General features: G+C 32.4%; 3 protein-coding genes across 11 annotated transcripts in view; 1 reads left to right on the top strand and 2 right to left on the bottom strand.

The window, feature by feature from the left end:
- Positions 1 to 3,739, bottom strand: part of LOC100744980 (aldehyde dehydrogenase, dimeric NADP-preferring) — a 14,128-nt gene extending 10,389 nt beyond the window's left edge. For 3 of the 6 annotated variants that reach the window (XR_002947356.2, XM_012389936.3, XM_012389934.3), the window contains exons 1-2: positions 3,575 to 3,739; positions 684 to 813 (exon numbers count right to left, since the gene is read on the bottom strand). Coding sequence is in view for 5 of the 6 variants with exons in the window: in XM_012389936.3 (XP_012245359.1) it covers positions 684 to 813; positions 3,575 to 3,601 (157 nt within the window). In the remaining variant the exon portion in view is untranslated. Of the gene's footprint in view, positions 1 to 144; positions 182 to 683; positions 814 to 3,574 lie in introns of those variants that run through there. The other 3 variants (XM_012389933.3, XM_012389935.3, XM_024370168.2) reach the window with 3 other exon arrangements.
- LOC112211998 (neuronal acetylcholine receptor subunit alpha-3) overlaps positions 1 to 15,431 on the top strand; it is an 18,273-nt gene extending 2,842 nt beyond the window's left edge. Inside the window, exons 1-7 of one of the 3 annotated variants that reach the window (XM_024370173.1) lie at positions 9,991 to 10,009; positions 12,927 to 13,108; positions 13,226 to 13,270; positions 13,350 to 13,459; positions 13,810 to 14,023; positions 14,444 to 14,774; positions 15,001 to 15,431. In XM_024370173.1, the coding sequence (XP_024225941.1) occupies positions 12,992 to 13,108; positions 13,226 to 13,270; positions 13,350 to 13,459; positions 13,810 to 14,023; positions 14,444 to 14,774; positions 15,001 to 15,356 (1,173 nt within the window). In that variant the 5' untranslated portion in view covers positions 9,991 to 10,009; positions 12,927 to 12,991 and the 3' untranslated portion in view covers positions 15,357 to 15,431. Of the gene's footprint in view, positions 1 to 9,990; positions 10,010 to 12,078; positions 12,362 to 12,926; positions 13,109 to 13,225; positions 13,271 to 13,349; positions 13,460 to 13,809; positions 14,024 to 14,443; positions 14,775 to 15,000 lie in introns of those variants that run through there. The other 2 variants (XM_024370171.2, XM_024370172.2) reach the window with 2 other exon arrangements.
- Positions 5,376 to 11,436, bottom strand: LOC100744859 (putative glycerol kinase 5). 2 transcript variants are annotated; one of them, XM_003492293.4, is made up of 12 exons: positions 11,193 to 11,436; positions 9,178 to 9,271; positions 9,005 to 9,104; positions 8,766 to 8,925; positions 7,812 to 7,926; positions 7,345 to 7,538; positions 7,080 to 7,206; positions 6,788 to 6,892; positions 6,568 to 6,662; positions 6,305 to 6,468; positions 6,042 to 6,175; positions 5,376 to 5,566 (listed from the first exon to the last, which is right to left on the bottom strand). In XM_003492293.4, the coding sequence occupies exons 1-12, from the start codon at positions 11,286 to 11,288 to the stop codon at positions 5,412 to 5,414; spliced, it is 1,539 nt and encodes a 512-aa protein (XP_003492341.1). In that variant the 5' UTR covers positions 11,289 to 11,436; the 3' UTR covers positions 5,376 to 5,411. The 2 variants fall into 2 exon arrangements, with proteins under 2 accessions (XP_003492341.1, XP_024225937.1); XM_024370169.2 differs by lacking the exon at positions 11,193 to 11,436 and adding an exon at positions 10,749 to 10,816 and having other exon boundaries at positions 9,001 to 9,104.

Genomic DNA, 15,431 nt, shown 5'->3' with positions numbered 1-15,431 from the left:
TTATACTAAAAGAAATAATAATTATAGAAAAGTCTAAATGTTTCAATGTTGGAAGCATACCGATTGTTTTTCCTTATAGAAATATTGAAATTTAGCTTTATTCACAGTTTTGTCTAATGCAAAATTAAAGATTTTGTTGCTTACACCATTTTTCTCTAGGACCCATTAAATAAAAGAGATAAAGGAATGAGTATTCCCATTATATAATATATATAAGAAGTAATTTTATACTGGCCTCCAGTATATGATAATCATAACTACAATTAAATTGCTCCGCGTAAGAAATACTGTTAAACAAGTTTATTTTCATTAACTATATTTTATTCGTCATAGACAGATTGATCTTACTCGATCGACGTCCAAAAGTCGAAACATCGTAATAATTATTCATTAAATAATACAATGAAGAATTTTCTTATAATTTAATGCGACGTGGAACCTAAGGCAATGAATTATATATTCACATTTGTTAAATTTTACTTCGTGGTCTCAAAAATAATCACTTTCAAATTTATCGATTTATCATCGTTGGATCTTTTTAAAGCCTTCGTAAAACCATATCATTAATCATCTCGATTATTATATTTATTTATTACCATATATCATTATATATTATATGGATGAAGATACGAAGAACGAGGAATGAAAGATTAATAATAATAATGTTAATCGAGATCACTCACTGGACTTGTCGTCGTCTGGTAATTCTGACTCTATATCGATCCGGTGCTCTTCTACGACTGGCGTTATATTCTGTAACTTGGGACGAATTGGTTCTCCATTCGTATCACTCATTTCAAGCACCACTTCTCTCTGAAAATAACCGTATCAATTAGCATATTAGCGAAGTTTACATATCACAGAACCAAACAATCTATTATTTAAATTGATAAGTTTCGATATTTTTATATTATTTAAGGTTCGTAACATTATCGTAGATAAGAGACTTAACGATCGATAAATCTTATTGTTAACAATAGTTGAGAACTTAGTTGCGTACTTTTTATTTTGATTTCTGTTCTAATCATAAGAACATTACATTTGCTGAATCAGAATATTCAAATTATGTAGTCACTCGAGATAATCCCAAGTGATCAATATTTCATAGAAAAAAAATATTTTATCTGAGGCTTAGGAACGGAACAAAGTATTACAATTTCGTCATCTGGTGCGTAGGAAATGTAGTTAATCCATCGTTATTAATACGCACGGTAATTTTGATCGTTTTAACAGTCGTTTTCTCTTATTTCGTGAACGAATTTTTTGAAGCTGCAAATTTTCAGTTTTATTTTCGATCTCACCAATCTGATCAGAATAGTCATTACAGTGTTAATGAAATTGAAAAATGTTTCCTATTAACACACATGGTATATTCACATAAAAGGTTTCTGTAAACGTATACATATATGATTCTTGTTCATATGTACATAAACACACGACTCAATAATTGTTCGAAACATTAATTGCTTCAAACTAAATTCAAGTTTATGTAACTGATCTTTTTGTCAGTTAAATTACACCGTACATAGTTTACCATTAACGCGAAATTTTTCCAACGATGAAATCAAGTGGTTATCAGTAGTAGGAAATACTTCTTAAAGCGTAACACAGACGTAATTAATTGCAAAAGCACTTACGAAATAATCGCGCCTCCAAGATCTTTAACTAGTCATGTTACGAATGTCGAAAAGACGAAGTTGCCTTTCATACAGCTGTATCACGACTGAATAGAGAAGTATCCTTTTCGAACGGGTTCCGCGATAGAAAATAAAGTAAAAGGATTGGTGGTTCTAACGATGAAATTTTCACGATGGCAATTCCATTTGAGAATGATGTTCGGAACATAAGAAAAGAATTAGCTATACAAACATGAGAGGTCGAAGACGAGGAATTTACGATAATCGCTATCTAAATTTTTGTTTGTCTTTTTCTTCTTCTCGAAGTTTCGCTTTGTTTTTAGGGTACTACAATATTTGTTAAGCATGCAATTAAATATAGTTTTAAGAGTAATTTGTTCTTTTTTTCTACTTTATATTAAAAAGGTGAAGATACATGGAAATAAAAAATAAAGAAAAATAAAGAAATAAAGAAAAATAAAGAAAACGAAGAAATGTGGAACAGTTCCAGATACGAAACGTCTTAAAATAACCAATATAAACAATTCGATATAAATAATTTGTACGAAAGTGCTAAGAAATACCCACGTGACCAGCCTACTTTTACTTTTCCTTTCTCTGAAACGAATGCTTTGCTCAAAAGCAGGTATATTGATTTGCCGTATCGTAGAAATTTAAGCACAAATAAAACAGTGCTGTTAAAATACAAATTCCATACATTTCAATATATTGTATATACATGTATTTAATTATAACAAATAGTAGACGGGAATTGAACTATATGTTATTTTCATATTTTGTTTTAATAATATTCTATCCATTATATTTCATTCAAGCTTAATGACTTCCTTATCAACTTACTATGCCAACTTACAATAGCCAATTAAGTTATTGCTGAAATAATATAATTTGTTAATAGAATCAAAATTTAATATTCAACATTCATCATTTATAATTTATATTCCTCTGACTTCAACGCCATTATTAAAATGTTGTTTGTAATTTTGTAGCGAAAATAATTAAATTCATGAAGATATTTTATTCTTAATTTTAAAAGAATCTGAAACGTTTCCGTTTCATTTCAGATTTTTCTCTCATTTTTCATAAAAATCTTTTATCTTCCGCAGTTCATCACTGTTTCTTCTTTAAATTATTTCCTTCGATATGTCTATCACACCAAGTTATTTTTGCTTTCTCGATAAATTCCCTTTCTTTGTCACAACGCTTCAATTTAAACGTTTCATTATTTCCTTGTATTCTCCGATTATCAACTATTTTCAATTTTATTATTCATAACTGTCCATCTCATCTAAATTGAAATTATACGACATTATGCGAACGGAAGATACAATTGACAATGCCACTAATTTTGTTAGGAATATGAGATTCATTGGTACAGAAACAAATTAACATATGCAAACTATCTAAATAAATGTCAAACGATCTCTCGTGATCGAAACATACACGAGTTTTGAAGAATTTAATGACCAGAACAAGTCATTCTATTTTAAGCTTACTTTTTCAAATGCGATGACTTGCCGGTTTCGTTAAATCAGAATATCGTGTTATTAGTTCTCTTCGATTTGACCCTGAACAATTTTTCTTGCCGCGTTTTTCATAAAAATTCAAGAAGCTTCTCTTTTTTAATCGTAGATATAGATTATATTTGCACTCACAATATTTTATTTTGAATAACACGACTTTTTGCATTTTTTGACTTTTTCCTTATTTACCAATATCGTCACATTTTTTTTTATTGTTTATGTAACGTGACGATGATGATAAACCGTCGTTTTCAATTACTCAGATTTGTCTTATAAAGAAAAAGGTAGCGTGATCGATCGACTTTATCATATTTATTAAAAATTAACTGATAAGGTGGATTGTTAGCGAATTCCTGAACGAAAGAAGAAAATATCATAAGGTTTGAATCCATACTATGCGAATATTGTACTCACCATAGCTGATTTTTGTTGATCAGTCATATTTCACGGTTTATTATGGGAAGCTTATGCGTTGCAAGTAATTTTCCAGTACACTTTTCCAACAAACATGCGATGATTATTGTTGAGGTACTGTGGGGAATATCGTCGCGCGATCGATCGTTCAAACGTAATCGATGAAAATCAAGGACTGAATGTCGATTTCTATAATGATAGAACGACTGGTGGGAACTGGAACTTCATTAGAAACATTACGCTGAATTTAAAAAGTCGAGGTCGTGCTTATTTGCATACAAACGCCGTATCGGCGATTATCGTCCGAGTATTTGGATCGATATTTTCAACGTTAAACGTTAACAAGCTTCATTCGGTTTCGATAATAGATAATAGTAAGATAACAATGAAGTAAAATTTGTGAATTCTTGGAGTAGAATAATATTTAAACTAAATAATATGCGAATGAATTTGCATTAATAGCATTCAGGTGTGAGTTATTTGACATTATTCGAATAAGAAAATACTTTAAGATGCTCTTGCCGACATTTTAAGCTGCAAAATTAAGAAATGTAAATAAATTAATGCGACGCAATTTCTCCAGCTCAATCTTTAAATTAGAGGTTGTCTTTCTTCCAGTGAGTTGCACGTTTTTATTTCCTACTTTCCTAGATCGTTCGTGAAATGTGACTTCTCGGTTCACTTTCTTTGGCACTTTCTCTGCGGATGCAGATGTATCCTGTGCGGACAAACTTGTATGAAGTAAACGTAATCGGGAAAGTCTATCACGCAATCTCCGCCATAATTGTATAATAATATTAGAAAACTGGTTTATTCAACTTTCTAAAAATATCAATGTTGATTTATTTCAAGCTGCTTTACGATAAAAACTATCGAATCGATCAAAATTTAGAGGAAAAAATATATCTTTAAAAATGATTCGGACATATTTCTGTAAGATAAATTCTTATTCCTCGACTACTCGAATTAGATTTTGAATCAGCATTAATTTTCAGATCAAGTTATATCTTATTTGAAACTCTTACGAATCTTCAATTTGGTAATTTCGTATTCTCATGAAACACGTGGACAAGTGGGTCGTGTCAGAAAAATAAAAATTTAACCAGAATGTGAAAGTGCATTTAACGCAATGGAAATCTTTAATATCACAGGTGAAGTTTCCATGAAAAATCACACAAATATCAGTATAAAATGTCTTCACTTCGCAGACTAATATATAATTTTCTTATGCGTTCAGGACCACCCATCCTCAATGTCAGGCATATTACCTTTAACCTTCGTTCGATCGGCCCGACTTTTCTCGAACCAAATTAATAATTTAAACGTTTCTCCTGTCTTTTTTGTTAATACGATACGAGCAACTTTTGTCGGACGTATATCTACTAATTTTAAAATAAAGGCGCACAGAAGTAAAATATAGAAGTATGCCGAGAATTTTCGTACCATTTTCATCAAGCGTGTAACTGCAATTTTTGTTAAGTATATATGTAGATATGACAATTCAATACTATTTCCAATTAGGTATGGACATATAGGAAATTTTTAATTTTTTTAAATAATAATGAATTCTTTCACTAAAATATTTGTTACGAATAGAATGTGTAATTGAACAGGGATATATTTATTTTTTAGAACCGTGATTATTTTCTTGTGGATTTAAAGGAATATTATATTGCTTTTTTTTAATAAAAATACAAGTTTTATTACGACAGTATACAAATATCAATATGCAAGTATATTATTAATAAATTTTTGCTGTCACAGGATATCGCATTTCTTAATGTATTTTTCACTCGTACAACGTTTTCTTTTTCGTTTGTTATGTACTTAATGTCAATTACGAATCTCGAGAATACCATCGGCCGAATCTTTCGAGAGCTTGTTTCCATTGAGCAATTATCGGTTGATAACGAATCATGTTCTCTTTATTTGGATGGAATATCCTTGCTGTTTTTCGAAGTTTTTCTACATCCTCTCTGTTCTTCCATACGCCTAAATAAGCGAATAATTAAAGTATAATTAAAGTTAATATAATTAAAATGGAAAGCAGAAGGGTTATCAGTGAACGTAGGAGAGGAAAGAAATAATATAGTTTCACGTTATTAGCCTCTCTACATTTTGTATTACGCGAGAAAGTGCGATTAAATAAGCGCACTGTTTCGAACTTTCTCCATTATTGTACGGTGCGAAAGTAGAATAAAAGGCATGTTATGCTAGATTTTGCATCGTATAATACTACGTTTCAAACAGATACAATTTAATTTATGGCTCAGTTTCTAACCGATGTGACCACGATACTAACATATGTGATCACAATAGTTTGGGTTAAATTTGTGTAAGAATGAGGAACAGAATAATGAAAAATACAAGTCGAACATGGTAGACCATTTCAAGTTATTGTTGTGGCTATTTATGATACAAGGATTCTAGTTGTAGAGAGTTCAATGCGGTCTAGCAATTTACATACCGCATTGTAAACCAGCGAGAAATGCCACTCCTAAAATAGACATCTCCGTGGTTGTCCCTCGTTCTACGTCAAGACCTGTTAGGTCGGCTAATAATTGCAACACAAAATCGTTTGCTGACACTCCACCATCGATCCTATGACAAGAATAGCAAAGCAGAATTAAAATTAACACAATAATAGGAAGTATTGTTAGTGCATATTTCAAATTTTTTGGATATTCTTTTCATGTCTAACGTGATTTTCATAAGGAATTCGTTGCTAACCGTATTTTCTGATGAGTGAAGTTAGTTTCTTCGCCTAGTACGTAGAAAAGTTGCATTATTCCGAAAACGATGCTTTCTAACAACGATCGAATAATGTGACTTTTATTTGTAGTAGGTTTTATGCCTATAAAACCTGCTGCTGCTGTGTAATCATTTATTGGAATCTGTAAATAAATTGTAAGGAATTTTCTTAATCCAATCGATTTCATCGAATTAAAACTTCTTCATTTTTATGAACATGATTTTTAAAGCATTGAACTTACGTGTAAACCGCTAAATGCGGGAATAAAATATACTCCATCGGAGTCGTTTACTGAGTTTGCAATTTTCGCTGTTTCAGCAAGATTGTCGATTATACCTGAAACGAACTAAGTCTTTAAAATTCCAACGATTTGTTAACCAATTTAGATCGTATTACTTCAGATCATATTACTTGCGAATGACAGTGTGGATGTACTCGAAAATTTCGTTAAGAGAAATTACCTATATTTTTGGCCCATTCGACAATAGTTCCAGTGTCGTTCCATGCACCTTCTATCATGTATACTAATTCATCGCCTATCTGCCATCCGACCACAGGATACAAACCTATTGAGAAAAAGATTAAAAATCATGATTCCATTTATCTTTTAAATTTACTAATACTTAGATTGTCTATTCTTTTTCTAGAAGCATGACTGCAGAATAATCTCATCTGTTTGTGTTCTGCGATTTTTAACGATATTATTCTGCTAGAAATAAATAAAACAATTAATTATTCTAATGGAAAAATCACCTGCGACCGAAGCATGTAATTTTCTTCCTGAGTTCACATTCATAAAGGTCCCAGTTCCCAGAGTAATTTTCAAATCTCCAGGCTGCATGCATCCGGAACCAAACAGCGAGGCCGATTGATCTGCCATCTGTTTCAAATTACATTGTTAAAAAATTACATTATTATAAACAAAATATCTGATATTGAGAACTGTTCGGCCGTTTCAACTTCTAAAATAAAGTTACAAGTTACAATAAAGTTACAAGTAAAATAAAGTACAACTTACTGAGCAAAATATAGGAATTTCAACACCAAATATGTCCTTTGGGATAACGCCAAAATTCCTACTGGTATCAACTACTTCCGGAAACATATTACATGGAATTCCCAGAAGTCTCATCATTAGGTCAGACCAAGTCATAAGAAATGGATCGAAAAGTCCAGTTGCTGCTGCGCTCGAAACGTCTGTCACGTGTTTTCCTATAGAAAAAATACATTATTTCAAAGATGCTACTACATATAAATAAGAAAGTTACTTATTCTCATCGATTCTCTTTTTATTTCATCGTTTTAAGATAATACGTCTTGGTGTGACGATATTAAAAGTTAAAACAAGTATAGTTAATAATTAAATTGAAACAAAGTCTTGGTAAACTGAATTGTCTTGAACGTTCTAAATAAATAATAAAATGAACTGTTTTTACTCGTTTAAAATAAATATATGCTTTTAAAATATAATGTTGAAATGAATACCCGTAAGTTTATACAAAAGCCAACAATCAATGCTTCCAAATAAGGCGTTTCCGTCGTTCGCCGCCTCCTGCAAACCTGGCACGTTTTGCAGAGCCCACAATAACCTTAGAGTTATCTAAGTTGCATCGCAAAACAAGTAGCAAAAAATAAACGATATGTAAATCAAAATTTCATAACCGTCTACGTGTTCTGAATATTATTTTATTTCCTATCACTCTATACTACTGTATTCTATCATTATATTAGGATAATCTTTCATTCATAACAGAGTGAAAAATAGCAATGTACATACACAGTTATAACATTTCTTTTCAATAAGCAAATAAAATTTCGATTACAGAAGACTAACTCAGATTTAAGTGATCAGCAGGATTCAAAATCGATTGAAAACGAGACAATTATGCATAAGAAGAGGCTTCAACTCCCATTGTGTTGAATTTCGAATATATCGTAAAGGGGAGGGTCCTGAGCAACATGCACTTTGTCCCAGGTGTGGGACGATCTTGTTTTAAAAATTACGAGAAAAAGAAAACGGTTAGATTATATTGTTAGATTAAATTTACTCCAAACTATATGGCGTTTAAAGATGAAATTGCATTTGTGTAGTATTGCGATAATAGTGGTAAGTTGGATTAGATTTCATGGGAGATGGGGAGGTCCAAAAGAAGAAGTGCACGTTGCTCAGAATCTTTCCCTTTTACAATATATCTCAAGGTCAAGATCATCGGAGATGAGGCTCGCTTTTGAGCATAATTACCGAAAATGAAAATAGTAGATCAATCGTTGAAAACGAAGTGATTACAATTCTCATTTTTCATCTTTCATTCAGAATTCGTACTTCACGTTCCATTCGGAAGCAGACAAAATTTTCTTTTTCTAAACTATTATGAAAAGAATAATGTCAAGATGCAAAGAAGGCACGTAATTTTGTGAAAATTTAAAGGAGACAAGAACCTGTGTATTCAGGAATTTAAAAACACTCATCAACAAGAATCGTTTTTCGCCCAGAATCTTGTGCAAAATGTACGATCCTATTCGCAATCCTCTTATCGTCAACGACGAGTTCCATTGCTTCACTATGCTGTCAGCACGTAGATCTTTCCACGTGATAAAGCTGAAACGTAAAATAAAACGTTCGAACATTTATAAAAAAAAACTACAGAAATGCATAATGAATGGTTGGTTATACTGGCTTGTGATAATGTTTTCCATCTTTCGAGTTCCATGTCGTAAAGCTACCTCGTTGCGTGGAAATACCGATACCAACGATCGATTCCGGGTCCACTTTGGCCTCTAGAGCAATAAAAGAAAAAAATAATTTCGATTCTTCGATACTACAATGTTCTATTCGATCACTAAAGCTTACCTTTTAAAGTGTTCTTTATTACGTTCACGATGATCGTCCATAGCTTGTCTGGATCTATTTCTACGAAGCCCGGCTTTGGATATAAAAGTTGAACCTGGTATTTAAAAGAATAAAGGAATTAGACGTTTTAGTTGCGTTAGATCGCGTAATAAGTTCGTTCGCCTTTCTATGTCACTAATTAAATGAATCTTGTAAATTTTATTCATGATTGAATTAGCATATTTTCCACCTGTGACTTCCATATTATAATATTATATATTAATATGTCCCTTATAAGAATATGTGTTTATATAACTGAAACTGTATCCTATACTAGCTCGGATAATAGAAATTTGAATATTTTGAATAAAAATTTTATATGCAGATTATTTGTAGAGATCAAGCAACGATGGTTATTGTTTACGTCGTGTTTGTTCTGAAATCGAGTCTTTTTATAATTTAATATATTTTGTCGCGGGTAAAAGCTGGTAAATAACGACAAAGTAATGCCAACACACATTTACTGACACGTTATCTTTTCAAAAAGCAGTTGCCAGCGACAAATACAATATTGTCATAATGTAATTAATGACGCATCTAAGAACGTGTGATATCGTTAAATCATCAGGATCTTCCATTGTTGATATCATATTGTCACGACTCATCTGCGACAAGAAAGCAAATGTAGACAGAATGTAATACCGTCAAAACCGCTTCATCCATTTAAACGACGAACGACAATTTCGTTAAAAGTAAGAGAGAATTACAGTCATGATAAATTCTGAATAGAAAAATAACACGGGAAAATTTATTCGATTTATATTACTACGTAAGCAGAGATCAAAGTGAGAAGGTCATTAGTAATTCTTTGTATTATTTATGTAACATCTTCCGATTTGTAATCTTCTAAGCTAGAAGAATTTCTCTATTTGTAACATATTACTTTCACATATTTTTATACATTTTTTTTCTTTATTTGTTTATTTAAAATGTTTAAATCGTTCCTTTACAATTACCATTCATATCTCAATATTATAATATTCTATCTGCTGTTTAAATGCGATGGACTATTTTTAGTTGAATATCTTCTTTCGTATTGATGATAGCGATTTAAAGATGATAGATAAGTAATTATAACATACTATGATATAAATAGAATTATTCGTGTTATTATGGCAAGTGTTTCTTTCCAACGGAGGATATAATTATACAGTTGTTGCTATGATTGAGATACTGTTCTTCCGAATCGCTGTTGCGTGTAACTAATATATTGTGTATTCTGGAAATATTTTAAAATTTTAATTAATCGATTCGGTTGTATCACTCAATAGCTTTATTTTTTTTTGTCAGTGATACGTAATCGAGAGATTGATAAGGTTATTACCTTTTCTATTAGCTAAGGTAGTCAAGAAACAGTCTTTAGATATAAAATGCTTTATCTTATGTAAAAGAAGCTGTTACGTGATAACACATCGTAACACCAACAGTAAAAAATGTATGCTCCGTTTATGCACATATTATCAATGTATGAATGCTTATCGCAAGCATGTACACGTGTACACGAATTATTAATATTTTAAATAGTTTCTTACATGTGTGAGAATAAGACACTCCTGTATAATCTATCGCTATCGATTCATCCATATAGTTGCATATTGACTTGAAAGTTAGTTCAACATTTCTGTGTATTTCTGACTTTTCAACTTGAATTTGTAATTTAAGACTTAAGGTTCGCTCTAGAATACCTGTCCCAGTTAGAAAATAAGAAACTTGTTAATACAAGATAAGCAACGACACTGAATTACGTGATCACTATCGAACGAAGAGGTTCAAAAAAAAGTCTAAGATCCTCCAAATAATTCTTCCAATCATCAAAATCTATCATACTCGCTTCATTATTTATCACGCTCTGAAATAAATCTTCTAACAAACTGTTATAAATTTCGTTTGTTAGAAATCAAAAACTATGAACGTTGTCAGCAGATCTATATCTCTTCGTTGATCTTAAGTGAAAGCTGATAATAAACATAACGAACCTTCTCCGCTGAGGAAGCAATCGTGTTCGCTTCTTCGTCGATTATATGAAAACGCACGGTAGTAGTGCCCACGTCGAGTGCCCCGATGTATTTCATATTTTTCCCAGCAATTCGATCCTGATCCTTCACTCGATTCGTTCACGTATTGTTCCAATTGATTTCGATGGCCAGAGGAAAAATATATTTACACAACTACTGTCCGGTCGCACGAAGACGCGCGGCAGACTGGTGTTCAGCGCGTGTAGGTTGTATATAAAAGAAAACGTAGTACTACGCATGTCCAAATAGCTACTTTATCGGTATTGTAAGCACGTACGGGAGAAACTGTAGCGATGAACTCATTCCAACAATGAGGGAACTTGTTCCGCCGGATATCGCGACTAGGATGTTAACCTTTTTGTTATGAAGGCTATTATAGAGATTTCTACCGTAGTATTAATATGTTTGTTATACTGTTTTCCATGGTTAAAATGTTCTCTATATAGTACATTTGTACTCTTTAAAATATATTGAAATACACGAAGTTGCTCGTGTTTTTCTCTTTATCTTTCAAATAAACTTATATTATATGTTGTACAATTTTTTACATTGAATGGATATGATGCATAGTTAACAGACTACATGTACATGAATGAACCGAGTCTTTGTTTTAATAGAATGTGTTACTTTATCGTTTGTTAAATGGAATTTTGTGTTTTTGAAATAAGAAGACTTTCGAAATATTTATTTTGATTTGATAAGAGGAGTTATTATTTGTTTAATGGATAATATGATCAGAAGAAGTGAATTTAATCCTATACAATGCGAGTATGATGTGATTGATCGCGAAAGTATTTTAGAAATTATGCTTCGAATCATCGTACAATGAAAACGATAACTCTTCTGGAACACGGTTGAATAAACTCATCGAAAATTCTGTCGGCTAGTCAGACTGCTTGTGTATAGTGAATTCTCTCGTTATTATTACTCTATCTGAAAATATTTGAAAAGTATTGAACCACCCTGGGGGCGTCTCGCGTATCTGTAGCTTCGAATTTCACGGGGCGTCTGATAATCGTTCTGCTACGAACGAGAAATCGTTCAGTCGACTGATGGCTGTTGGCTCATTTCAATCAAAATGAGAATACAAACGGTGCTTGGATGCTTCCTTCTTCTTGGCTATAATTCGGGTAAAGTGTCATCGATTATCGCTGTCACCTCTCTCTTTTAACTTAAGACAGGAAATAAAAAATTATAAAAATTGTGTTCTGTCTATGATTTTTCTTGATATTATTCTAGAATAATAGTCAGAATTTTTCTATCCGGTGTTTTACTATCATTCTGTTTAAAAATAAATGTTAACAACTTTAGTGGTATGAAGGAACATATTATATTTAGTTCGAATTCTGAATCTTTCAAAAAGATACAAAGGCCCATCGTTTAAGATGATAATAAGCTTCATGCTTTAATAATAACAGCCACGATCATTTTAAAAATTCAGTTTTACGTAATGTATGGATGTTTTTAGTGGTAACCAAATCGTTGAAAGATCCACTATTAAGTAATTTGTAAATTTAATTTTCGTTCTCTGTTAATATTAACAAAATTCGTCAAATTATTATTTTAATATTATAATTACTCCTTGTTACTTTTTTTATTGTTCGTGAGATTTATGAGGATCTTATTATTACAACCCTACTACTTCAGAGTTCTGCCATTCAAAAAGTTTCATTTCGATTCCAAATACTGTCTCAGCAATTGCTTTCATCGAGGATGTCGAACTTGCATACAATTGCAAAAGTCATGACACCGTCCCGCCAATGTTGAGGTTGAAGAGGTTCCTATTTTGTGAATATGATAATAGTATTCGACCGACTCTGTCTCATCAAGTTGCCAACAACGTCACCATGCAACTACTACCAAAAATCCTGGATTTCGTAAGCGTCGATTAAAATAGAAAATATATTTTTTCAAAATTATTTAAATTGTTCACAATCTAAAGATCTCGATCTTATTGTACGTCTGTGTTATTATTTGCTGGAATCGGTCTCTAGGATGATTGGAATGGCAGAATGACACTGCACAGTTGGATGACGCTCGTAAGTGACGTTTATTCTTTAATTTACTTACTTATTTATTGTATTTCTCATAGAAGAATTCAAACACTTTTCTTTGTAGGTTTGGAACGACGCTCATCTGTCTTGGAAGCCCAGTGACTTTGATGGAATCAATTTTATTCACGTACGAAGCGATAGCATTTGGATTCCTGATATTTCCGTTTATAATTCGTAAGCAACAGAATGATCGTCATTACATTTCTCAAAAAATATTCTCAAGCATTCTCAAAAATCTTAGAATAATAGGAATTGACATCGAAAATATGAATTTTAATTGGAATACGAAATCAAGATTGGTCCTTTTATTAAAATAGAATCTTCCACTCATCTTGTGCTCTCCGATTTTGAAAAATCATCGATATTTCAATTATAAGCATTAGAAGCGCTAGAATATTAATTTTTCTTGAACTTAATTTCCTTTTGACCGAAATAAAAGATATAAATATATGTAAGGTTATCGTTTGTAGGTATCTATCTGTACCGGTCTGTTAATCATTAAATATCTCATTTCTTTTATATAGTGGTGATATGATGTTCGACCAGACCGGTATACCACCGACGACATGTTTGGTCTTCAACACAGGATCGGTTAGCTGTGTACCATCGGTGATGCACGTTGCTAAATGCGCCACAGACTTTGCTTCATGGCCCTACGACACGCATCGGTGTCGAATTAATTTTGGTTCGTGGTCTCATTCGGGGGAGGAAGTGAATTTTAATCTAGACAAGAAAGCGGTAATTGGTATTGAGTTGAAATAGTTCCAATTTTCATAAATATTTTCGAAATTCTAAAGCTAGCGAAATAAGGCAATAGAATTTTGATAGACTCCTTGAGCGAAATTCGAGAAAATTTATGATATCTTAAATAATTGATATTAATTCTTCGTAGGCAACCTAAGTCGCTCGTACACCGAGTGAAATTTCATTTGTGAATTTCTTCCAAGCGAATCTTTAATTGTCCCGGGAAACATTTTAATCATTTTACCTGAAAACCGATTGTGTAACATAGTACAAGCTTCAATAAATATTCCAGAATTTTTAAAAGCTTAGAATAATAAAAGAATTGGACGTGGGACGCAGACGTCCCAGTTTGTTCTATGTCTATGAAGGATTAATATCTATGACGTTAATATTTAATCTTACGTGATTTGATAGTTCCAAATGGATGGGTTCGCGAATAATACCGAGTGGGATTTCAAAGTATTAAACGCGTACAAAGTATTAAGGAAATATAAATGCTGTCCAAACGATACTTATCCGATGATCGTTTATGAGTTCGCTATAAGTCGGCATTATGGTGTAATGCATACTACGTATATCACACCTGCTATAGCGATGATGTTACTTACGTTAACTGTACTTTGGTTGGATTCGAGATCAACGGAAAGAATGGCTGTGGCCGGTGTGAACTTAATCTGCCATATACTTTGTATGTTCGATTTGCATTGGCAGCTACCTCACAATGGTATCAATCCTCCAAATATATGTAAGTATTTGTTACATAATGCTAGCTACATATAATACTACTGAAATATAATTCCATTCTACATTCGCATAACTCATGCAAATATCTTATCCAACCATTCTACCACGTCCGTCACATTGAAATATTCTATTAGACTATCAAAGTAGATATCCTGCTCTTTGCTTGCCGGCAACTCATCTTGTAATCAACGTAATAATCGTAACAGATCAAATACTTGTTCTTTCAGTACTGTACTACCGAGATTCATTAGCTTTAGCCGTGTTCGCCTTAGTTTTAACCGCTGCACTCCGTAAAATGCAAGAAATGAGTATCGAGATGCCCTATTGGATCTCTACGACCACATCGTTCATCTTGAGTAACAGAGCTGGGCGTTTTCTTATTCTTACTGACGACGATTCCAAATTGTCTACCACGGGAATATTGGGCGGAGAAGGCGAGGATAATTCAGACTTACCAAAATCTGGAAGAGAACCGAAGGAATCGTCGTGGAGACATTTCGCTGCCATCATTGAATGGCTGTCTTTCTTCGTGACCATTTTCACCTACATTATCATTCTGATCACTCTTGTACCATCCACATGAAAAATCGTTTCTTGTTCTACGTTCCATCAAAAGTCAATTGTAGATTCTCATTGTCAATAAACGATCATTTATGGA

This window comes from Bombus impatiens, unplaced genomic scaffold, assembly GCF_000188095.3.
Source record: "Bombus impatiens unplaced genomic scaffold, BIMP_2.2 scf_0670, whole genome shotgun sequence".
NCBI classification, from domain to species: Eukaryota; Metazoa; Arthropoda; class Insecta; order Hymenoptera; family Apidae; genus Bombus; species Bombus impatiens.
This window is presented reverse-complemented; position numbering and strand designations above follow the sequence as displayed.